Source organism: Babylonia areolata, chromosome 19, assembly GCF_041734735.1.
Source record: "Babylonia areolata isolate BAREFJ2019XMU chromosome 19, ASM4173473v1, whole genome shotgun sequence".
Lineage (NCBI taxonomy): Eukaryota > Metazoa > Mollusca > Gastropoda > Neogastropoda > Buccinidae > Babylonia > Babylonia areolata.
This window is the reverse complement of record NC_134894.1, coordinates 21,362,336-21,386,833: the sequence shown is the minus strand read 5'-3', so window position 1 is coordinate 21,386,833 and position 24,498 is coordinate 21,362,336. Positions and strand designations below refer to the sequence as shown.

At 42.0% G+C, this 24,498-nt stretch overlaps 1 protein-coding gene across 1 annotated transcript; it reads left to right on the top strand.

Annotated features, from left to right (window-relative positions):
- Positions 1 to 2,940: 2,940 nt before the first annotated feature.
- LOC143294120 (transmembrane protein 106B-like) lies at positions 2,941 to 17,306 on the top strand. Its single transcript, XM_076605552.1, has 6 exons — positions 2,941 to 3,169; positions 5,015 to 5,078; positions 9,414 to 9,579; positions 11,046 to 11,242; positions 14,694 to 14,747; positions 16,205 to 17,306. The coding sequence occupies exons 1-6, from the start codon at positions 2,941 to 2,943 to the stop codon at positions 16,374 to 16,376; spliced, it is 882 nt and encodes a 293-aa protein (XP_076461667.1). The 3' UTR covers positions 16,377 to 17,306.
- The last annotated feature ends 7,192 nt before the right edge of the window (positions 17,307 to 24,498 follow it).

The window sequence follows — 24,498 nt, the reverse complement described above, 5'->3', positions numbered from 1 at the left end:
TGGTAGGGTGGGGTGGGGAGAGAGACAAGGTACCAGAAGAGAGAAAATACTGCACTCAGGAAGAATTTGAACCAGTAATGTCCGTTGGGACCTGTATCACTCGGACTCAGGATTATGACACATGGAGGAAAGGAGGAAGGTGGCAGAATGATTAAGACACTCATCTGCCAATACAGAGAGTCTGTGAGGGTCTGGGTTTGAATCCTGCTCTTGCCCTTTCTCCCAAGTGTGACTGGAATTTAATCAAACTGGGTGTCTTGTCGTTCAGATAAGACGATAAACCAAAGTCCCGTTTGCAATACACTAACTGCGGGCACTGAAAAAGAACCCATGGCAACAAGAAAGTTGTCCTCTGGCAAAATTCAGTAGAAGAAATCTGCTCTTGACAGGTGCACAAACGCAGACATTTAAGGCATGACTAAGCACATTGGGTTATGCTGCTGGTCAGGCATCTGCCTAGCAGATGTAGTATAGCGTATATGGATTTGTCCAAATGCAGTGAGAAACTGAAGTTGAAACTGTGACATTTGGCAAGAGTTTACTTACAAAGCTGTCCTTCCTGAGCACTCAAGTAAAGAGGCAGAATGGTGAGGCATGACTGATAAATCAGTTAACAACTTGATTGATGAAATCTGTATAGTTTAAGATAATGACATGGCATGACTTATAAATCATCAAATGGCATGACATACTTGATGATGGAATTTAATCTTCTTTTTTTTTCTTTTTCTTTTTCCTTTCAAGGGCTGGATGAAAAAAAACAACCCAAAACAACAATGTCTTGGTTACTCAATTACCCTCAGAAAATAAAATTCATTAAATTCAATTGAAATTTTCCTACCCCTCACCCACAACCCTCCCCCCAGCCCACACCCACCCTCCCACGGATGGCTCCCTGTGCACAGCAAAGCCTTTACCTTGACTTCTGTGTACGAACGGAATCAGAAACCTGGCTGACATGATAATCATGTCTGTTTTTATCCATGCCAGTGACATACATCTGAGCTGTGTTGCATGAGCAGTCCTGCACTGCCAAGTTTGCTCAGCGATAAGAATTTTCCTAAGTATGCTCTTAACCCTTTCACCGCCATGATCGCATTTTGGCACCAGCTAGGTAAAGCACCCATGTCACTGAACTGCAACCAGATGATGAGCCTTTTGTGCATTAACCTGATGCTTTTAACTTTCAGTGGTAGGATTTGCCATTTTTTTCTACACCTCACAGGGGAATCCCCAGCTATTCTTAGACACCATCTTTTCTGTGGGTCCTGCACAAGGTTAATTTGCACTCAAAACTGACTGGAGGTGAAAGGGTTAATACATTCTTGGGAAAACTATTTATGCTAAGCAAACTTGTGGAACCCACCCCAGGTGTGTGGTGTGATTTGATATAGCAGTGGTAGTTTTCTCTTGCTATGGACGCCACAAGAGGTGAGAGAGAGAGAGAGTGTGTGTGTGTGTGGCTGGGTGTGTATGGTGGGTGGGTGTGTTGTTTTATGTGTCTGTGAGATGCATAGCATACATATAACAGACATACATTTGTTCATTTGTATTATATATGAATATAAAATGTTATATATATACATAGGTGTGTGTTCATGTATGTGTTATTGTGTGTGTGTGTGTGTGTGTGTGTGTGTGTGTTACACAAACATTGGGTATGCTCTCAAGGCCAGACTAGCTTGTAGGGTTTGTGTTATGTCAGTTGGGGGTTCATTTTGTTGGGGTTTTTTTTCTTAACACAGAGTAGGCACAGCATGTAGGGATCAGTCCGCATGCTTTGACACTTCCTTGAAACTGAAGCTAAGAAACTTATCCACAACAGTGACTGAACATCGGGTGCGTGGTGTGATTTGATACAGCGGCAGTACTCTTCACTTGATATGATACACACCACTGAGGTGTGTATATCGTATTGTATTGTGTTACATTTTAGTCACAACAGATTTCTCTGTGTGAAATTTGGGTTGCTGCTCCCAGAAAGAGTGCATAGCGACACTGAGAGCACCACCCCTTTGTTTTTTTCTGCCTGTAATTTTGTTATCCTATTGAAGTGGATTTTTCTACACAATTTGGCCAGAGACAACCTTTTTGCTGTCATGGGTTCTTCTTTTACGTGTGTTAAGTGCATGCTGCCCACAGGACTTTAGTTTATCATCTCATCCGAATGACTAGCATCCAGGCCACCACTCAAGATCCAGTGGAGAGGGAGAGAATACTGGCGACCGTGGGATTTGAACCAGTGCGCTCAGATTCTCTTGCTTCCTAGGCGGATGTATTACCACTATTTGTATTTGTATTTCTTTTTATCACAACATATTTCCATGTGTGAAATTTGGGCTGCTCTCCCCAGGGAGAGCGCATCGCTGCACTACAGTGTTACTCATTTTTTTGTATTTTTTCCTGCGTGCAATTTTATTTGTTTTTCCTATCGAAGTGGATTTTTCTACAGAATTTTGCTAGGACCAACCCTTTTGTTGCCGTGGGTTCTTTTACGTGCGCTAAATGCATGCTGCACACCGGACCTCAGTTCATCATCTCATCCGAATGACTAGCGTCCAGACCACCACTCAAGGTCTGGTGGAGAGGGAGAAAATATTGGCGGCTGAGCCACTATTCGAACCAGCGCACTCAGATTCTCTTGCTTCCTAGGCAGACGCGTTTCCTCTAGGCCATCACTCCACTATTTATACATGTATACATACTTACATACATATTATGTATATATAGATAGATACATAGATATTTGATATACAAGGTCTAGTGGAGGGAGAGAGAATATTGGCGACCATGGGGTTCGAACCAGTGTGCTTATATTCTCTGTGCTTCCTTGGCAGATACGTTACCACTACGCCAAAACTCCATATATATATATATATATATATTCATGTGCGTGTGTGTGTTCCATCAGCTGTAGACAAGCCAGGCAAGTCAGTGGAGATGGCATTGGGCGGGGACTATGGGTCGACGAGTTCCACGGGGTCCTGCAACAAGGATGTATCCAGGGAGAGCTCCGGCAGCACCACCCACCTCTTCCCCTCCTCCTCAGGGCGATCCACACCTGTGATGAACGGTCGGGGGAGCGGGGGTGGGGAGGAGGGCTATGAGGAACTGCTGAAGGACAGCGTGCCATGTCCGACATGTCGAGGTCTTGGCAGAGTGCCCAGAGGTTAGTGGGGGACAGGAGGGGATGGTTTGTTTGTGTGTGTGCTGTGTGTGTGTGTGTGTGTGCATGCATCTGTTTGCATCTTGCTGTGTGTGTGTGCATGTATTTAATTTTTTGTTTATTTTGTTTACCATTATTTTTGGCCTAGTATAACTAAGGCTTTACTTTTTTTTTTTATTCTCAAATCTGACTCCTGCATCTTATACAAGGCTGTGTGCACCTTATCGGCGTCCACAAACTAAATTCTGACCACCACATGGTGCCATCTGTCACAACAAACGCCATACATGTATGACAACATTGTTGATCACAATAAACACTGTCAATCACACTGAGCAGCAACACTTCAGTCTCACCGATGTTCGATTCAATGTGGTTTATGTTCACCTTCGTAATTATTTTAGTTCATTTTTTTTTGTTATGGTTTAAAGCAAGGTAGGCTCTCAAGGCCTAACCAGCGCTTAGGGTTTATTATGTATATGTCAGGCATCTACTTCTTTTTTTTTTCTTGTTGTTGTTGTTGTTGTTGTTGTTGCTTTTTTAAAAACCAGATGTAGTGTGACATATATGGATCAGTCCATGTGCTTTGATGCCTTTTTGAAGCTGAAACTTGAACAGGTCTCTTTCAGTGTTCTGTTGATTGGATTCTTTTTTTCTTTTCTTTTTTTTCAAACATTTTTTATTCAATTTTTACATTATGAAACACACACAAACAAACACTAGTAACTATAGAAAGTTCACAAACTGTGATAGAAAGAATAAGATGAAGACAAAACCAACCACACACACACACACGCACGCACGCACGCACAGAGAGAAGTAAGGATAAGAATAATAATAATAGTAATAATAATAATAATAACACAACCACAAGAACATGCTGGCAAAGATTGATGAATCAAGATCAAATATAAGGTCGCTGAGTGCAGTCTAACTTCAGAACTTCTTTCAGTATACTTTGTTGTTTCTCAGAACTTGTTTCAATATACTTTGGTTTATTTTGTTGTTCCTCAGAACTTCTTTCAGTGCATTGTTAATTGGATACTTTGTTGCTCCTCAGATTCAGAACCTGTTTCAGTGTTGTTTGGATTGGATCCTTTGTTGCATCCTCTGTAGGGTGCACTTTTCAGATTGCAACAGTGACTGAATTTATGGAGTCCTGACAGGTGATGATAGTAAGTTGTTTTTTTTAACAGAAGAGGGGATGGGTACACTGTATACAGTAGTCAGTGAAGCTTGAACTTTTAAGAGAGAGAAGCCTGTTGGGCCATGGCTGGAAAACAATTGAAGATACCGCTGTAGCTGTGATTCATGTAGATCTTCAGAGAGTGATACTGCGTGAAACAGCTGTATTGCTTTTTACAGACACGTCACCTTTGCCGTTGTCACTGTCACCTCACAACAAATGGAGAGCTGTACATTGAAATATATATGTGTTGTACAGCCATGTGGTAGGACTCACATACACAAACTACAACACACATGCACGCATGCGTACATGTATGCATGCACGTGCACACACACATCGATACGCGCATGCACTATTCTTTTAGTATGATAGAGAGTGAAAAGACAACATTGAAGACTACTTCAAGTCTACTGAAGTCTACTTCATTCTACTGCATACAAGTGATGTCATGTGTGTGATGTGATTTCAGAGCAGGAAAGTGATGTCATGTGTGTGATGTGATTTCTGAGCAGGAAAGTGATATCCTGTGTATGATGTGATTTCAGAGCAGGAAAGTGATGTCATGTGTGTGATGTGATTTCAGAGCAGGAAAGTGATGTCATGTGTGTGATGTGATTTCAGAGCAGGAAAGTGATGTCATGTGTGTGATGTGATTTCAGAGCAGGAAAGTGAACTGGTGGCTCTGATTCCCATGAAGGACAAACGTCTGAAGCCACGAAGAACGTGAGTGTTTTGAAGGGGATTTTTTTTTAAATTATTTTTTATTCTGTTCCTCTGTTGATTTGACTTGAAGCATGTGTGTATGCTTTTTATCTTATTGCTCTGTATTTATTTGTAAGATATGTGTGTGTGTGTTTGTGTCTCTGTGTGTGTGTGTGTTTGTGTGTGTGTGTTTGTGCCTCTCTGCGTGCGTCCGTGTCTGTGTCTGTGTGTGGATGCACATGTGTGTGTGTACTTGTGCGGATGTATCCATGTGAACCTGTGTATACATTTAATCAATTGTGCTATTGTATTTTTGATGGTCATTGTGTATGGTGGGTGTGTTTCTGAGAAAGTGTGGGTGTGGTCCCCCTGGCCAAAGAACAGTGTGCTTTCTGTAAGCACAACTCCAGTGTGGAAGGCACTGTGGAAGGCTTTATTCCATAGCTTCTATAGATCTTAGTTAAGCTATACTATAGTCAGAACCAGAGATTCCTGCAAATGGTCTTTTTTCAGCCAACAGTTCTGCAACAGTGTGTCTTCTGGTGATTTCTCACCTTTAGACTGCAGACGTTAACATCAATAGCTTTTCTTCTTTTTTTTTCAGAAATATTTTTTATCAATTCCATTTCTACAGTGTGTGAATCATCATCTTCATCATCATCTATCCCTTGACCCGTGGGTGGGTCGTTGGGGCACCATGGATGACTGCCTGGTCAGCTCGCGCCACCTGCCTCGGTCCTCAGCGGCCCTTTGAGTTGTGGCAAATGGCAGGCCCGTCCACTCTTTGATGTTGTCCTCCCACCGCTTTCTCTGTCTGCCTCTCTTCCTCCTTCCTTGTACGGTACCCTGCAGGATGGTCTTGGCTAGGCCGTCTGATCGTGTGACGTGTCCATACCAGCGGAGCTTGCGTTCCTTCACTGTGGTTAGCAGGTCTTTGAATGGGCCAATGGCGTTTTGGACTCTTCTTTTCACTTCCTCATTTGTGATGTGGTCTTTGTATGTAATGTTCAGGATCTTGCGGAAGCATCTCATTTCCAGGGCCTGGATTCTTCTCTGGAGTTCTGCAGTGAGGGTCCAGGATTCGCAAGCGTATAGAAATATTGAGAAGATGAGGGAGCGCATTAGTCTGATTTTGGACGAGAGGGAGATCTTTTTGTCCTTCCATATAGTCTTCAATCGACTCAGTGCGGCAGTAGTCTGCGCGATTCTGGACAGGACCTCTGGTTTCGAACCCTCGTCTGACACAATGGCACCCAAGTATTTGAAGGAGGAGACTTCTTCCATTTTTTCACCGTTTACGTGCAAGTTGGACGTTACGCCTTGGCTGTTGTTGGTCATAACCTTGGTCTTCTCGGCACTGATCTCCATGCCGTAGGCTGATGATGTCTTGTCAAGTTTGTGCACGAGTTCTTCGAGTTCTTTCTCTTCTCCTGCCAGGCCATCAATGTCATCGGCAAAGCGCAGGTTGGTGATGACTCTGCCTCCAATGTTGACAGTTCCCGCATGATCTTCCAGGGCGTCAGTCATGATCCTTTCAAGAAAGAGGTTGAAGAGAGTGGGAGAGAGTAGACAGCCCTGTCTGACTCCGACCGTGGTTCTAAACCAGTTACCCGTGCTACCATTGAAGAGGACTGCACTGGTTGCTCTTTCGTATAGGTTCTGTATGGCTTGGATGATGTCTTCACTGATGTTGAATTTGTGCATGGTGGCCCATAAAGCAGCGTGCCATACCCTGTCAAACGCCTTCTTGAAGTCAATGAAGACGTGGTAGAGGTCTCTTTGGTGCTGGAGATATTTCTCGCACAGCAAGCGCAGGTTGAAGATTTGTTCTGTTGTGCTTCTCCCTGCTCTGAAGCCGGCCTGCTCTTCGGCGATGATCATTTCTGCTTGCACATACACTACATCACATTAGAAAAATTGGCATCATTTTTTTTTTACTTTTTCAAAATTTCTTGAAAACCTCCGTTGACATACAAGAAAAACAAATCAAGCTCTCATGTCTGCAGTGCTTTAGATTATGGTGAACTTTTGTCAAGCCTATCCAGTATCCTAGCTTTCACCAAAGTCTTTACAGATGTCTCCATCCAAATCAGGAGATGGTACATCAGTAGTGGCTTCATTTTTTTCCAACTACTGGGAGCTCCCCAATCCTAGTGAAATAGCATATGTCTGAGAATGTGATTAGGGTCATCTTAGTGTGTGTGTGTGTGTGTGTGTGTGTGTGTGTGTGTGTGTGTGTGTGTGTGTGCTTTGAAAGAGAAAGATTGTTGTTTGGTTGGTTGGTTTAATTTATGTGCTTGTGTTTCATCTTGCACTGTATACATGTATATATGTTTTTGGAAACACTTTGAACCTTTTATAAGTGATACTGCACAGTGCAACTTTGCAAGTATGAATTCGTCATCATCATCATCATTATCATCACCATCACCAACACTATCATCATCATCATTCTGACTTATCTAAAGATTATCATCATCATCATCATCATCATCATGGCTGTTATTGTTGTTTTTATTATTTTTATTATTATTCTTTTTTACTTTTTAACGATCAGTAATGGTAGATGATTCAGTGGTGGCAGATGGGGACGAATGTTAGGGCAGGGAAAAGGCTGAGTGGTGGGGTGTGCGGGGATGGAGAGTTGACTGTATACATATAATGAATGTCACAGGTTGGTGTAAATCAAGTCCTGTTGTCTACAGTCTGGACCAATAGATATACCTGCATTCATTGAGAGAGTGAAAGAGAGAGGGTTGGAGGGGGGTGAGGGTGCGGTTACGTGTAGTCCTGATAGTGATCAGCTATTATCCCCATGGTACTGGGAGTCCTGTGTACAGTACTTGGGGGAGCAGCGGACTATTAGAGGGTGTCTGTCACACACCATCTGCTGACACACCGAAGCCACAAACAGACAGGGGAGATCCCCTGCAGGTGACTGACACATATGTCAGTTACCTCTGCTCAAGGCCAGAGTCGTGGGGCGATAGTATGTAGCTGTTCTTGTCTCCGAGGAGTCAAGGCGCTGTGTAATGCTGAACGGAATGCGGAACAGCACATCTTTATTCATCCGACTGGAAACTAATTACGCATCCACAGACTTGTCACTCACACAGTATCTCAGTCCACACAGCAGAGTCCATTGCGTACACAAACCATGACAACACAAAGCAAGTGATACAACACGGTGGCTTGATCCCCCCCCCGCCCCCAGGTACTGTACTGAAAAGATTAAAGCAACAACAACAACAACAAAAAAAAGAACCACCACCACCAAACCCCATAGCATTGTAGCAATGCTAGCTTGCTGTAAAAGAGATAATTTCTAAAAGACAAACCACAGACTTGAAATATTCCGTCAAAACATTAGCCATTGAACACACCTTGCCATCACCACCACAGCACCACACACTATCAAACACCAAAAGTAATAAGACTGAGAAATAGTCTTCATCAACTCTGCATAGAGTCACTCTCATTCCACACTAAACAAATGAAGAGAACAGAAAAGTGACAAAAATTGAACATCAGTAATACAGAGCTCTCAGCCATTCAAACTTTCATCAGGGGTGTGTGTAGCAGACGATTTTTTTTTTTTTTTTTTTTTTTTTAATTATTATTCATTTAGCTTAGTGTTTGGTGTGTGCAGTCTGGAATGGAAAAAAATACACAGTTTCGTATGGTCAAATCTGTGGGAATCCTTAATAGCTCTTGTCTGTTGTCACCTCTTGGAGTCGGGGGCAGAGTCATGTGTGGTTTGCTGTGCATTCCTCTGGAGTCTGCCCTGTATGGGTGTGGACATGCAGCACGATTCTATAGCAGTTAGCAGCACCAGAAGTGTGCAGAAGGTTAGATCTGTGAGGGCTGTCATTTCCATAGCTGGGGCAGCAAATGGTTATTGTAATTACAAGGGTTAAAAGGTTGAAGCCTATTATGCCTGCTGGAGCGACGAATTCATATCCACTGTTTATAGGGCATAGCACTGGAAGGCTGGGTCCAATGCTCTATCTTTCCATCATTTTAACCTTCCCCAACTGGTCGGGTACTCAGTTTAGACCTAGCTGGGGTGAGGAAAACTGATATAAAGGACACAATACCATGTTGAAGCAAGGCCTTGAACCCTGATCACTGATGAACACTGGATCACAAGTCCATTGTCTGACAGATTAATCCATGGCACTACCAGAGGCTTTACATGGCTATTGTAAATATACTGACAACAAAACAGAAGCCTGTGTGTGTGTTTGGTTGTGTGGCGTGTGTGTGTGTTTGTGTTGTGTGCATGTGTGTGGGTGTGTGTGTGTGTGTGTGTGTGCATATATATATCTGAGTTACATCATGCCGTGTGTCTTTCAGGTGGCTGTACGTGGCCATCGCAGTCTTCCTGTGCGTGGGGACTGCGGGGACGTGTATGTTTTTCCTGTTCCCCAGGGACGTTGTCATTTCCAGCACTCGTCCATTGCTGCAGCCCATCTTCCTTGACCTGAACGTTTCCGCCATGTTTGTCAACTTTACAGTCATGGTAGGCAGCATTGCACCTCAAAGGGATAACTAGGCGCTGTGGGATACAGTGTCTTGGGCTTCAGAGGGGTAAATGGGAAACAAACATAAAACCAGGATATCAAGGACCTTGAACGTCTGAAGACAAATTCATGTAGGGTATTGGAGACAAACATATCAGGACATTGGTGACAAATGCATTTAGACATTAGCAACAAATAATTAGGATGTTGGAGACAAATACATTGGGACAGCTTTAGAGGGGTAAATGGAAAACAAACATAAATATATTGGTGACATTGTGAGGATATTGGAGGGAAATTCATTAGGCCATCAGCAGTGACTAATTAGAATTGTTGAAGGCAAACTCACAGTATTGGGACATTGTTGATAAATGCATTAGGACAACAAATGAAGACAAATGCATGTAGGATATTGGAGACAAACACATCAGGACAGTGATTACAAATGCATATACATTAGCAATAAAAAAATTAGGATGCTGGAGACAAATACATAAGGACACTGGTGACAACTGCATTAGGACATTAGTAACAGATTCATTAGGACATTGGAGGCAAATGCATATAGAACACTTAAGACAAAGCATATTGGAGACTAACACATTAGGACAATTGTGACAAATGCATTATGACACTAGCAAAAAACACATTGAAGAAACACACACACACACACACACACACACACACACACACACACACACACACACACAAAATATATTGCACATTGGAGAGAAATACTTCAGAATGTTGACAAATACATTAGAATATTGGAGACAAATGCATAAATGTGACATTGGATACAAATACATGGGACAGAGGAGACATGTGCACTAGACAAATACATCAGGACAGTGGGACTTTGGAGATAAATATAATGGAGAGTGGTGCATTGGAGACAAATGCATTTGAAAAAAACCCAAGACAACAAACACAAAACCAGTACATTGGAGGCCAAACTTGGATGTTAGAGGCAATGCAAGATGCCATCAGAACTAGGTGTATCAGGCATCTGGGCATAGAAGCTGGGCCAAAGAAGGAGGTGGATGGAAAGTTCTGTGAGACAGAAAGTATGATGGACTTCAGATGGGTGTGTGTGAGACAGTAGAAGGGGGAGTGACAGAGTGCGGGAAAGAGGAGTGGAGTGTGAGGCAGAACAAATGAGTGAATCTTCATTCTCCAAGTCCAGTGGTGCAGATTTATTGCTGATTCTTTGGGAGGGACAGGGTGTGGGAAAGAGGAGTGGGGCGTGAGGGTGAATGAAGGAGTGAACCTTCATTCTTCAATGGTGCAGAATTATTGCTGATTCTTATAAAACAGATCAAACTATGTTACTATCTCTCTCAGCTTTAGACATACAAAGAAAGTTATTTCAAATATTCAAATAGATGCCAACATGTATTTAAAGAAAAATGAGTGCAAGAACTTTGTTTTTATGACACTGTTTCCAACTCCTTGTTGTTCCCAGAACTTCTACAACTTCACCAACAGCAACTTTGTGCCAGTGGAGATCGTGGGGTCGCAGATGACGGCCATGTACGATGAACGCATGATGTCCAAAGCAGTCAACACGTCCTCAGTGGAGGTCCCTATTCGGTCCAGTCTGCAGTACGGCATCGTCATGAACTTTGTGCTGTCCAAGACCAACGACTGGGGATTCCTGGTGTAAGCCTTTTTTTCTTTTTTTGTTCACAATTGTAAACAAATGAAATATGATTTTTTTTTTTTATTTCACACAGAGATGCAGACACAGACAAACACACAGCATCCACGCGCACACATGATGACCATATATATAGAGTCGTCTTGAATTTGACAGTTGATTAGTTATCTTTTTTTTTTTTCTTTTTTTTCTAAAATTCATTGTTGAGAGAGAGAGAGACAAAGAGAGACTCAGAGAGAGAGAGGGAGGAAGAGAGAGGGGGGGGGGAAGAGAGAGGACAGTCAGTGACAGACACATAGAGAGACAGAGAGAAAGAGATGCATGTTTTTAATCAGTTCTTTTCTTAAATTCACGGGAGGACCAGGTAGTCATGAGAGGACAGGGGGTATAGGGGTGGGGGGGTTGGTGTTGATGGTGGGGAGGGGGTTGGGTGGTGCTAATGAAATTCAGATGACAAACATAAACTGAACTTAGAAATCAACGCCGGTCAGCTTTTCATGTTCCATCAGATTGTTCAGTGTTCTGTGGGTTGTCCTGGTGTAAGTCTTTGTGGCTGTTGATTATCTAGATCATTGCCAAAGTGATGGGTCAACTTATCAAACTGTAGTTGTGGCTGAACTGCCTTCATAACGGGGTAACCCTTCATTGAGCTTTACTGACTTTTCCTTCAGCCGGTAATGGAAATAGCATCATAACTGGAGTCAGACCCCATTGGATGTTATGAGTCTGTAGGTAAGATGATGGTCATTGGCCTGGCAGTTTCCAGAATCTGGATTTTTCACTGCCCGGCATCATGCAACCTCCAGATGGAGATCTGACCTCTCCCAGTACCCAGATGATTTTTTTTCGTTGACATTGTTGGCGTCTTTGTAACAGTAATTGTTTTGTTTTTTTACACAAAGGGGTCACCAGCCCCTCATCCAACCCTTCAATTACTGCATTCGGGCTTGGGACTGGCATATGCGAAAGTTTACTCTATAGATAATGCAATTGAAATTTGAACAACAAATCTGAATTGAATCTGCCCCCTTTTTTACATGGATGTTAAACACGAGAAAGATTGGGTGGTTGTTTTTTTTAATAAAACATCACTTTTGACTGTAATCATCTTCATCTCTCCCTCTCTATATCTCTCTCTCTGTTTCTCTGTCTGTCTCATTTCTCTGTATCTGTCTGTCAGTCTATCTCTCTCTCTCACTTTCTCTCTTTATTTCACCTTTCTCTCCACCACCTGTCACTATGTTCCTCATTTGTTGATGATGAAAAGCGTTGTCCCATACTTTAAATCTGCACCTGCACTCTTTGAACAGGCAGTCTGTCATGTGAAATGTTTCCGTTGTAAGTGGTGCGAAGCAGTGAATGGAAATAGAATGGAAATAATGTTTATTTTCATTTTTATTTTTGTGATCATGAGGTGGTAAAAAATTTATGATGATGATGCAAATTCTGCGTCACACCGGTTGGGTACAGCTGCCGCCGACAGAGACAGTGAAGAAGAACGGTGATGGTACAGTGGCAGCACACCTGAGTGCTGCAAGAAGAACAGTGACCTGCTACCACTGACACACCGTCCACAGCCCTCCCTGTTTGTCCTTTCATCACTGTTATTGCTGTCAGGAGGAAGGTGGCAGAATTGTTCATACGCTCACCTGCCAATACAGAGAGTCTGTGAGGGTCTGGGTTTCTAACCCTGCTCTCGCCCTTTCTCTTGAGTTTGACTGAAAATTTAAACTGAGTGTCTAGGCATTCAGAAGAGATGATAAACCGAGGTCCCGTGAGAAGCATGCGCTTGGCTCACTGAAAAAGAACCCATGACAGTGAGAGAGTTGTCCTCTGGCAAAATTCTGCATAAGAAGTCCACTCTGATAGGTGCATGAATATGCATGCACTCATGGCCTGTCTAAGCATGTTGAGTTATGCTGCTGGTCAGGCATCTGCCTAGTGGACGTGGTGTGGTGTATATGGAATTGTCTGAATGCAGTGACACCTGCTTGAGAAACTGAAACTGAAAGTTTCTGTTTCATTAGTATTGTTAGTTCTTCTACTACTGCTGCCTTTTTTTTTTTTGCCAGTCCCACTCAAGATGTTTCTTCTTCTTCTCTGGACCTTCTGTGACCCTTTTGAAGTTTGTCCAAATGTTAATATACTGTCCATAGCATATCTGCCAATCTCTGCAGTATTTTTCTGCTGCAAGATTCTCCTAACTTGTCTTAGGTCTTGATTATACCTTCACTGTCATTTCCACTGATCAGTCTTTGTATGGTCAGAATCATGGGCACTTTTTGTGACAGTGAGCCATATTTCACTACCCACAGGGTTTTTTTGGGGGTTTTTGGGTTGGGTTTTTTTACAGATTTTTGTCTCCATTTGTCAAGAGAAAGAGAGCCAGATTCACATTATGTTGCTCTCCACAGGAGGTATAATTGTCCTGTGTCACAGATTGGGGTGACAGCTTGCGTGTGCTTTTCAAGCTGGCCTTGCATGGATGGTGTAGTTTTGTAGTGAACAGTTTTTCCAGCAGATATTTGATACTGCGTGTGAGCATGTATTGTGTGTGGGTGTCGGATTGGGGTGTGTGTGTGTGTGTGTGTGTGTATGGTGTGTGTGTGGTGTGTGTATGGTATATGTGTGTGTTGTGTGTGTGTGTGTGTGTATGGTATATGTGTGTGTTGTGTGTGTGTGTGTGTGTGTTGTTCATACGCATGAATAGATATGAAATTTGCCCACACTTGGGGGGTTATTTTATGTACAGTAAACATCTGATTGAGAAAGACAGAGAGAGTGTGTGTGTGTGTTTGTGTGTGTGTGTGAAATTTACATTTACAATAAGTCATTGTTTCAGTAATGATGCAGTTGAAATGATTTCAAAATTTAGGAGGAGCATCTTAGTTAATTTCTTATAAATATTCGGTACTTAAAACCAGTAATTCATACAGTACATTCCAGCTGACCTGGGGACCTGATAAGTCTAGTCTTTTTGAGTATTTTTATTCCAAGCAAGTGTGTGGATTTTGTGGACCTTTCTGTTTTATCCTTTTTATTTTTATTTTCTTTTTTTTTCTTTTTTTTTTGAGGGGGTGGAGGGAGGGAGTGGAGGGATGGTGCTTCACCTCATATTATGCGTCACTGACAAGACAAGACAAGACAACTTGACAAGACAAATCCTTTATCAACAAGAATAACAGATGAGCAAGGAACATGAATTTTGTGCATCTAGCCCACACCAGTCAGAGGGATAAAAGCAAAAGAAAGATATAGTAAACGAAAGGAGATTTTTTCTTCTTTTTTTTTTAAAGGGATCAAAACGCATTGAGAACACATGTCTTGCTGATATCAGACTCCCAAATTTCCAAGTTATTTCACCCTTCACTGCCGTCCTGTCCTGGAAGTAATGAAACAGTGTGTTGAACATTGCATGATGTTGGTGACACTTGTGCTTCAATGTGTTTTCAGGTCGTTCTGCGAGGACCACCGTCCCTGGGTCCACAATCTGCCCATCACTTTTGAGTGAGTGCACTGTTCCCTGTCTGTCGGGTCAGGGTTTTCATCTTCTTTTTGTGGTGGTGGTTGGGTTTTTTTTGGTTGTTTTCTTGATGGATTTGATCTTTCTTGTTGTTTTCCTGTGTCAGTCTTCACACTTTGTTTTAACACAAGTATGTACATGATGTTCAGAAGTGTATTGGGTATGTGACTGAGATAATCAATCACAATACTAGGAAATGAAATGCAAATGTTTTGAGCAGTATAGTAGTAGAAGTAGTTATGTGTGTGTGTGTGTGTGCATGCACACACATGTCTGTGTATCTGTGTGTGTTGTGCGTGTGCATGCATGTATATGTGCAGTGATGCCAACCGTTACGATTTCACCATATTTTGTTACACCAGATCGCAGTTTGTTCCGCGTTTGTTCTGCGAATATCAAAATTGTTACGAGGAGTTCATTTTGGACTACATAGCATGGTCACATGCTTTCCTGTCATAACATTGCCAAGATGCTCCAGACCTATCAGTCACAAGGCCAGGGCAGTCACTATTAACTCTCTCCATACGAAGGGCGAAAGAGACGACGTTAACAGCGTTTCACCCCAATTACCATCATCAAAATATTGCAAGCGGAAGGCTCTTATACTGAAGACGTGAATGTTGACAAAGAATACCACAATTCTGACGATGGAAGCTAAAGGTTGGGTCATTCAGACACCCACTGGACATCCGAGGGGTCTGTGTAGAGGACAAGAGAGGACTGGCCGTACTGAGTGAGTTAAACTTGGTCTCACGTGATGATGCTCAGCTAATTGCTTGCATGTTTACTTTGAAACAGCATTGAGTGGACCAATCAGCTGAACCGTTTGCCCGAACAAGAGAGTACATGGCTGAATCAAGTTGCATCTCGGTCAAACAGCGTCTCTGCTTGGAGGATTGCTGATGTGGCTCGGAGTCCGAGTGTTCCTGCCGAATTCAGAATGTTCCTACCAAATTTCCTGATTGTTCCTACAGACACTTGACAGGGATTGGCATCTCATCTCTGTATGTGTGTGTATCTTGCATGTGTGCATGTGTTTGCATATGTGTGTGTGCTTATATGTTTGTGTCTATGTGTCATATGTGTGTGCATGGAAGGAAGGAATTTTTGTTTAATGTCCCGTCACACATATCGGTGATTGAAGACATTTTGTAAAAGTATTTATGAATACATCTGAGTATTATCGGTTAGAAGGGGTGGGAGATGTGGATGAATGGAGGGTTTGGGGAAACTGGGCAAATGAGGGTAAAAATGTGGGTGAAATTTGAAAGAAAAACAAAACAAACAAACAAACAAAAAACCCCCTCCCATGTGTGTGCATGTGTATACATATATATATGAGTTTGTATGTGTGTGTATATGTGTGTGTATGTATATGTGTGGGAATGTAAGGCATATACGTGTGTGTATATGTAAGGTATATATGTGTGTGTGTGTGCAGGCTGGTGGCCAACTACACATACCTGGGCCACGTGGAGCAGACAACGCTGACCACCTACCAGCAGGTGTCCTGTTACAACAGCTCTGCCCACACCACCGTGTCCACCCCGGTACAGAAGAAACGCTCGCTGCTGGCTGCACCCAGCTTCCACATCCTTGTGGGGAAGGAATGAGCTGAGCGATGATTCCCCCACGTCCCTTCCCCCCCACCCTGCTGACCTCTCCCCCTGTGTGCCCGTGTCGTTGCTACGGCAACAGTCATCCTTTGCTTAATCCTTCTCTTCTGTTTTTTTGCCGTCACATCAGCAACATTCCCGTAGTGGTGCACATCACATCACCACTACTACAATAGCACCTCCGAGCTCTGGGCTTCCACTCAGAATGCCAGACCAACCTTCCACCTGGACAGATGACCACAACCCACCCACCCCACTCCCACCTCCTTCCAATGCCCCCCTCGAACATCTACAACCTTCAACTTACCAAGACCCAAGCCCTCAACAAGGCCGAAATGACTTTTTGCCAAAAGGTTGTCAAACTCGACTCGAGCTTTCTACCACGCTGCTGTCGTTGTAGCGGTGATGATCACAAACTGTATCACTGTTGGGGAGAGCTGGTGCTGCAGACATTCCTGGCACCAGGATGGACCCTCCCACACCTTGTCTGCTCGTTTCAGTGTCGACACAGGTGACAAGTAATCCATGGACCCTCTTCCTTGATTAGCTCTCTCTTCAGTCATATGTGGATCTGTATTGTACATCTCCACCATTGTCACACTGCTCATGGTTCATGGACCCATGCTGCAGGATCTTGGTGACGAACATAGTGCTCATAATGTAGAAACCTTCACTATGTGTGTCTTCAGTTGTTTATTATACAGAGTTCATAGTCTGAGAACTCGTTCCCCACCCCCAGTATTGGTACTGTGTTCATAATCATTCTGTGTACCCTTACCACATGGCCAACAGCGTTCACAAAGTTCACTTGTAGTCCAAGCACAGTGCACCTGCACTGAACATGACTCACAGTAGATACACTTGAACTGAAAACTTCACACACAACACTTGCTCTGAACACTGGTTCCAGCTGGTACACTTGTACTGAAGTACCTAAACAGTTACAGTGGTGGTGATGGATTCAGTCAGTATAGCACTGAAACACTACAAGTAGCTACGCATCCCTCGATAGAGCGGGATTTATTTTACTTTATTTAATTATTAATTATGGCAGGGAATGAGCAAGCCTGGAAGAAGGATGGATTTTGGAAAGGGGGGGGGGGGGGGGGGGAAATCCAAGTGGAGTGTTGGTTTCCTGTGTAGGATCGACATGAGTTGATCACAGCCATTGGTCTTGTGCAATGAAAATGATTTGTTTGTGTGTATGTGTGTGTGTGCATGCGCGCACACACATGTTTGTGTGTGTGTGTGTGTGTGTTCACAAAAAGGGCCAGTTAACTGAGAAAGAGAATGATTTGTGTCATGATTGGTTTCTGTCAGTATATTTATCTTTCTTCTTGCATCTGAACCATTTCTTTTTTTGTAAAGCCTTGTCCATGGATCTAGGGATGTATGAAATCCTCAGTCTTTTAGCATGTTTGTAGGATTTATGATTTTTAAAATCTCAGTTGTATGTCAGTAGGATTTAGGATTTATAAAAATCTCAGTCATGTGGTATGTTATTTGCATTTCGGATGACAAACTTCAGGTACGTTTGTAGGAAACATGGTGTATAAAATACCTCAGTCCAGTGATATGTTAGCAGGTTTATGGTATATAGAATCTCTCACTTGAATGGTCTATTGGTTGGACTTGCAGTGTATAACATCTCACAACTGTGTTGTACATTAGTCAGGATTTATGGAATATAAGATTTCAGTTTTGTGGCTCGGCCAGTTATTCCATACTAGTCTTGTCCATTGATAACAGTCATGGATCAAAACTACCAGAACTTCTGCCAGTTTCTTCTGCTTGTTGGTTTATTGTCCATTCACTACAAGGTGATTTAGACAGATTAAGATTCTGCCAGTTGACCATTTGGTTTTCTTGCAGTCTGGTCATTGTTTATCAGTTTTGAAACCCCATGACTGTTGAACCTCATTACATTTTCCTTCAAGGCCTGACTAAGCCTGTTGGCTTACTGTGCAAGTCAGCTTAGCAGATGTAATGTATCGTATATGGATTTGTCCTAACACAGTGACGCCTCCTTGAGAAACTGAAACTGATTTAAGTGTTGAACCTTAGTGGTGTGAGGTCAGTTTGGTATCAGAATTAAGCGCATTTCCCTGTTCTTGTTTTTTCAGTATTTTTCAGTGATGTTATTGACTCTGCTAACCAGAGATGATGTGACTGCAAGAGGAAGAAGTTCAAATACAGAATGATGAATGACGTCCTGATCTGTAACACTGATGTTGTCACAGTGAGGGGACATCCCTTCTCTGATAAATATATTTGTTAGCAGCAGACAATGGGTTAAAGAGTGTCGTCACATTTTTTAGTCTGTACCTACAGTCTCCACTGCCTCCTCAGCTTTCTGAAAGTATCAGTATTAGTGTTGTGGATTACTGATACTTTGTTTTTTGCCTCCCCCGCCCCCCCCCCCCCCCCCCCCCCCTCCTTTTTTTTTAGCGCAAATTATTATTTTGATCAGAGCATATTACATTTGTTGGTGTGTGTGTGTGTTTGTTTTTTTTTGTTTTTTGTTTTTTTTTCATCTTCTCATTTCCATTTGATTTTTATTCTTGTGTGATTATATTTGCTGGTGTTGGTATGGACTGGCTTTATTGTGTGTGTAGCATTAATTTTTTTAACAAATAGTTTCATGATCAGTTGTATTTTGTAGATTTTGTGTTTGGTTTGTTTTTTCTCATATTTTTTATACTTGTTTTATGCTTGTGGTTAATGTGTGTTTGTGATACATATAACATGGGACAGAAACAGTTGGTTTGCAATTGAGATCAAACCTCATCAGTCCCAGTCAGTGTGAGTCACACTCTGGCTGATTCACAAATTTTTGGCTGTGTAGCTCATCGGCTGTCAGTTACCGTTCAAATGCTCTGATAGGTCCTAGTGGAATTTCCATGTGAAGTCTGTCTTTTTCTCCCATACAATGTGAAGGTTTCAGTATGAATAACATCTATGTCTTTTGGGAGTTCTGTGCTAGAAATTTCCTCTTTTCTATTGCTCTTATTGTATCTTTGTTTTTTTTTCTTCCTTCAGTACTCTCTGGTTTTCCTGCTTCCTTCCCAGTCCCACTTTCGTTTTTGTTTTGTTTTGTTTTTGGTTGTTGTTGTTTTTTCAGAAAGCCCGGACACTTTTTTTTATATCTCTTTTCTGCAGTCTGTGATGAACTGTTGCGCTGTTTTGCTCTGTTTCAGTTTCAGTTTCAGTTTCAGTTGCTCAAGGAGGCGTCACTGCGCTCGGACAAACCATATACGCTACACCACATCTGCCAAGCAGATGCCTGACCAGCAGCGTAACCCAACGCGCTTAGTCAGGCCTTGAGAAAAAAAAAAAAAAAAAAAAAAAAAAAAGGGGGGGGGGGAATAAATAATAGATAAGCTTACATAAATAAATAAATAAATAAATAAATAATAATTATAATATAGAAAAAGGTAGTAGTAATAATAATAGTAATACTAATAAAATGATAATAATAAAAAATAAATAAATAAATAAATAAGACAACAATGGTGATAATTAAGCGAATGAATGTAAAATATGACGACACACATTCACACATACACCCACACATGCATAACAGAAATGCACCAAACATGCAGTTTCACAGATATGAAAGTACAGTCAAATACATATAAACGTACATGAGCTCCAACACACACACACACACACACACACATTACCTTGCACCTCCTCCAACCCCCTCCTCCACACACTCATTTCTAGCCTACGTATCGCAGCTTCCACGGCACACACACACACACACACACACGCACGCAAACACACACTCACAGAGATGAACACTTACTTGTACAAGCACACACATATACGCCCATATCTCCCACCCCCAACCCCCACACATATATACAAAGATATATATATATATATATATATACACACACCCGTACACAGATCTCTCCTGACACTTGTGTACACTTACACTCTCGCGCATTCACAAACGCACTCAAAAACACAGACCCACACATCCACACAAACACACACATACACACACGCACACGCAAAGAGGCTGCCAAGAGGGATGGGAAAAGATCTCTGATGCCAAGAACGTGGCGTCTAGTGTGTTGCTCAGTCTATTGTATTTGGAAAGGCCCACAGAGACTCTGTTCCGTTTTGAAGAAATTTGCGCAATGTTGGTTTGGAAATGATGCCGATATTTGTTTGATTTGCAAAGCATCGTGCTCTACCTTTCATGTTAGACTTTCGGCCGCTCCCTCTCTCTGCTTTTATTTCTTTGAGGCGATCGATGGTGTGATGGCCTTGTACCTGTTCTTTTTGGTATTCTTTGACTTTTCTGAGGATTTCCGATTTTCCTAGATGTAGGCCGCTCGTTGGTGTTGCGTTACCAGCAAGTCTGTCAGCTCGCTCATTTCCCTTAACACCTGCATGTCCCGGGCAGTATGACCATGTGAGTTTTTTAATCTGAAAGTTGCGCATTGCCTTATGCCACTCTGGGCTTCCCATTCCGTTTTCAATTTTCTGTATGAGGTTCATTGAGTCGGTTAGAATCATGGCATGTTGGTTTCCGGGCGTATGGATGGACGATAGCCACTGGAGGGCATGTGTCGCAGCTTCAACTTCCATCGTTAGGCTGGAGGTTGTGACTTTGTAGGCAGCATTCTCTTCCCAAATTGTTTTTCCATTTTGTTTCGCAGTGAATCCCCAACCAGACTGGTCTTTGGTGACTGAGCCATCTGTGTATATGATGATGTCCTCTTCTTTACTGTTTTCTTCTATGAGTAGCTTCACTTCCGCATCTGTTTTGCCCTCTGGCCATTCCCGACAATGTCTTCCTAGAGTGGGTGAAATGACTGTGTTGAATAGATGGTTGAGGTTTTTGGGGTTTTTCTCCCATTCTTTTGTTTCTTTCAGGTCTTGTAGTCGGCATACTAGCTGGATTGTGTCTTCTGCTTGTCCCATCCATGATCTTCCTCGTCCTAGACGGCTGCCTTTTGGTTCTTTGACTGCGTCATGCAGTGGGTTTTGAGGGTTTTCTAATGCTTTGAAGTAGGTCTTGACCTGTTCTAACTTGTTTCTGGCCTGTACTGAAGGAAGGTCAAGCAGGTATCGCATGGTTTCTGTGGGCGTGTCTTTTGTTGCTCCAAGGATCAGCCTCATAGCTTCATTTTGTACTCTTTCTAATTTTAGGAGGTTGCTTTGAGACGGTGTTGTAAGCCCAAGTCCGTAGTCGATCACGCTGAGGACGAGTGATTGGTATAGCAGGAAGAGGTGGCGTTGTTCAATTCCTTTGGTTGCCATTGCTTTTAAGACTGAAAGGCCCTTTTTGCATTTGAGAACAGTATTTTCCGTATGTTTTCTGAAGGTCAGCATCCTGTCGAAGTGTATTCCTAGGTAGCGTAGGCATTCAGTTTTCTCAATTTGAATTCCATCGAATGACACAGAAGGTGGTGATTTGCTCGCGGTTTTTTTTTTGTTTTGCTCTGGCGGTTAGGTAGTGGTATTGTAAACACAAGGATAAGCACCAGGTGACCATTTTTCAGTGTTGTTTTTATATAATTTTTTTTTACATTTTTGTGTGTATTTTTATATAGTTTTGAAGTTTTATTCATTCCTTATTAATATTTTTTCATAATCTGGGGATGTTCTCATCACAGCTTAGCCTGCCTTGCTTTAAGGAGCTTTATGGTTAGGGTAACATGTCATCAGCTTTGTATTTTGTTTTTTGTAGGTTCTTTATTGTTACAGAGTTATATATTGAAACGCAGTTGATTTTTGTTATTCAGTATGCAGTTGGCTGAATGAAAAAGAAACAATGTCAAATACATACATGCTGTCACAGATACATATACAGACACTCTGTTACACCTGCTGTCCTGTATGTCAAACAAAGACTTTATTGCTGCCAGAGGGAGAGAGAGAGAGATACTGCTATTGTGTATGTGTCAAAGTCAAAATGGTTCAATTTGTCGGGCTTTTGGCGCTTACAAATGGAGTTAACATACATGAAGATATTGAATTTGAATTCCATTATTGAGCATGTGCATTTCTTGGTCCGACTTTTGTACAAGCGAGCTTCAGTCTGTGAAGCATGTAATCTGAATATCTCCATCAGTATTGTGGTGGTTGTCTTCCGGTTATTGCATTCCAACACCTGTTCATTGTGAAGAGGACGTAGTTGTGAGCAGTGTTTCTTCTTTGTGAGTCGAGATGAGTGTGCCTTCACTTATGATAATAATAATCATAATAAATATGATAATAGTACTATCTAGTAGTAGTAGTCATCAAAATGATAATAATGACCACAACAACAAAATAATAAAAACAAGAACAACTACAACAATGATAATGATAAAGTAATTATATATGACTTGTCTTCAATAATAAAACTGATAAAGTATTCATATATTGCTTGTCCAACTGTACTTGGTCAGTTGTGGTGGTGTCAGCGCAGCATACTGCAGTGTTTCTCTGCTACATGTTAACCATGTCCAGCAGTGGTGATCATTACAACCTGCACTGTGTCATGTCTGTCTCAGCACAGTGTTTTTTCATGATTTGCCCCTCACTCCCACCCTATCCGTGCTGTGAATGTGAATGCTGTCATGACATTAGTTGAGTGTTGCTCATCATGATATTGTCACGTTTTTTTCTGCTTTTTTGTTGTGGTTTGTTTTTGTTGTTTTTTTTGTTTTTTTTGTTGGGTTTTTTTTTTTGCTTCTTGACAAAATAGTTTAGACTGGCATAATAATTGAGTCTGGATATCTTGGTGATTTTGGTGGTGGCAGTGTGTGTGTATGTTTGTGTGTGTGTGTGTGTGTCCCTCAATATTCAGATCTTTTGCTGAGAGGTGGGATACTGATATGATATGATTTGAATCTTAGGACTTGGAGAGCATACCGGATTAAACTCCAGACTATTCCTCATCTTCCATGTGATATTTATTGATGCCAAAATCACAGAAGATTCACACCCGTGCTGTCTGGTGAGAGAATTCACCTTCAGGCCCATGTCATTTTCATCTGGGTCCAGGGAAGAAAGTGGAAACAGCTGTTCTTCAAATTGAAAAGTTCTGGACTTTAATCTCTTGGGTCTCTCTGCCTTGGTCAGCTTACCACTGTAGACAGCAGTTTGTCCTTGTGTCAGTCCTGAAATTTTGTCAGTCGCAGCCCGTTTGTTCCAAGGCATGTGGGGCTGCAACAAAGAATCACCACTCTTAGTCCTGAAATTCCTGGCATGGAAAACAGTGCAGCTGGTTCTTCAGCCAAAGATGGTCGTCTGTTGTCCACTTCAGCATCAAAGGCTCTGCCATGTGCTGTCAGCTGTGGTGAAATTTGTAGATCACAACACTGGTTTGATCATTTGGGGTGAGAAAATTACTAGAGAAATAATGTCCCTTTTAGGCAACAAGGGTGGGGGTGGGGTGGGGAGGCTTCTGAGTCAGTTCTTCATTGTAAGTCTGTTTTTGACAGTCGTAAGGGTGTTGGTAGTATTTTACTCTGATAAAATGCTTCAGTTCTGTTTCTTTCTTTCTTTTTTTTTTTTTTTTTTTTTTGTTCAGGTTGTTTTTATCCATTCTAAAGTTTGTGCACAATGCACATAGCTTTGTCTTTCTGTCTGATTGATAGGTCATTGGAAACATTCACGCGTGTGATCTTTATGGGTTTGGTTGGGTTTTTTTTTATCATCGGCATGATTGAAAGTGTATTTTGATGTATATTGTAAATAAATGACTGACCAAAACAGTAATAGTAAAATCATTTCTTGCATCTTTGAAATGGAAGTAGCAAGATGTTTATACTGGGAAAGTTCAGCAACCAAGAAGCTTGTTTTTTAGTGTTTGCGGATGACCGTTGGTTTACAGTGTCTGACAGAAGTGAAGAGGAAAGATTAGCCATGACTGTTTTACACATGCTCACTTACAGTTATCTGTTGATTTATCTTATTAGTTGTGGCTGTAGTGTGTGACAGAGCGTTGTGTTTAATTTGGTTGAGTTTTTTTGTTTTTGTTTTTTTTGTCGTTGTACAGACCTGATTGACCCTGTGTGGTCAGCTGGACTAAAAGCAGTACTGTCAGATTGTGACTGCAGTGTAATCTGGATGTGTGTGTGTAGATATATATATATATATGGCCATGTGTAGC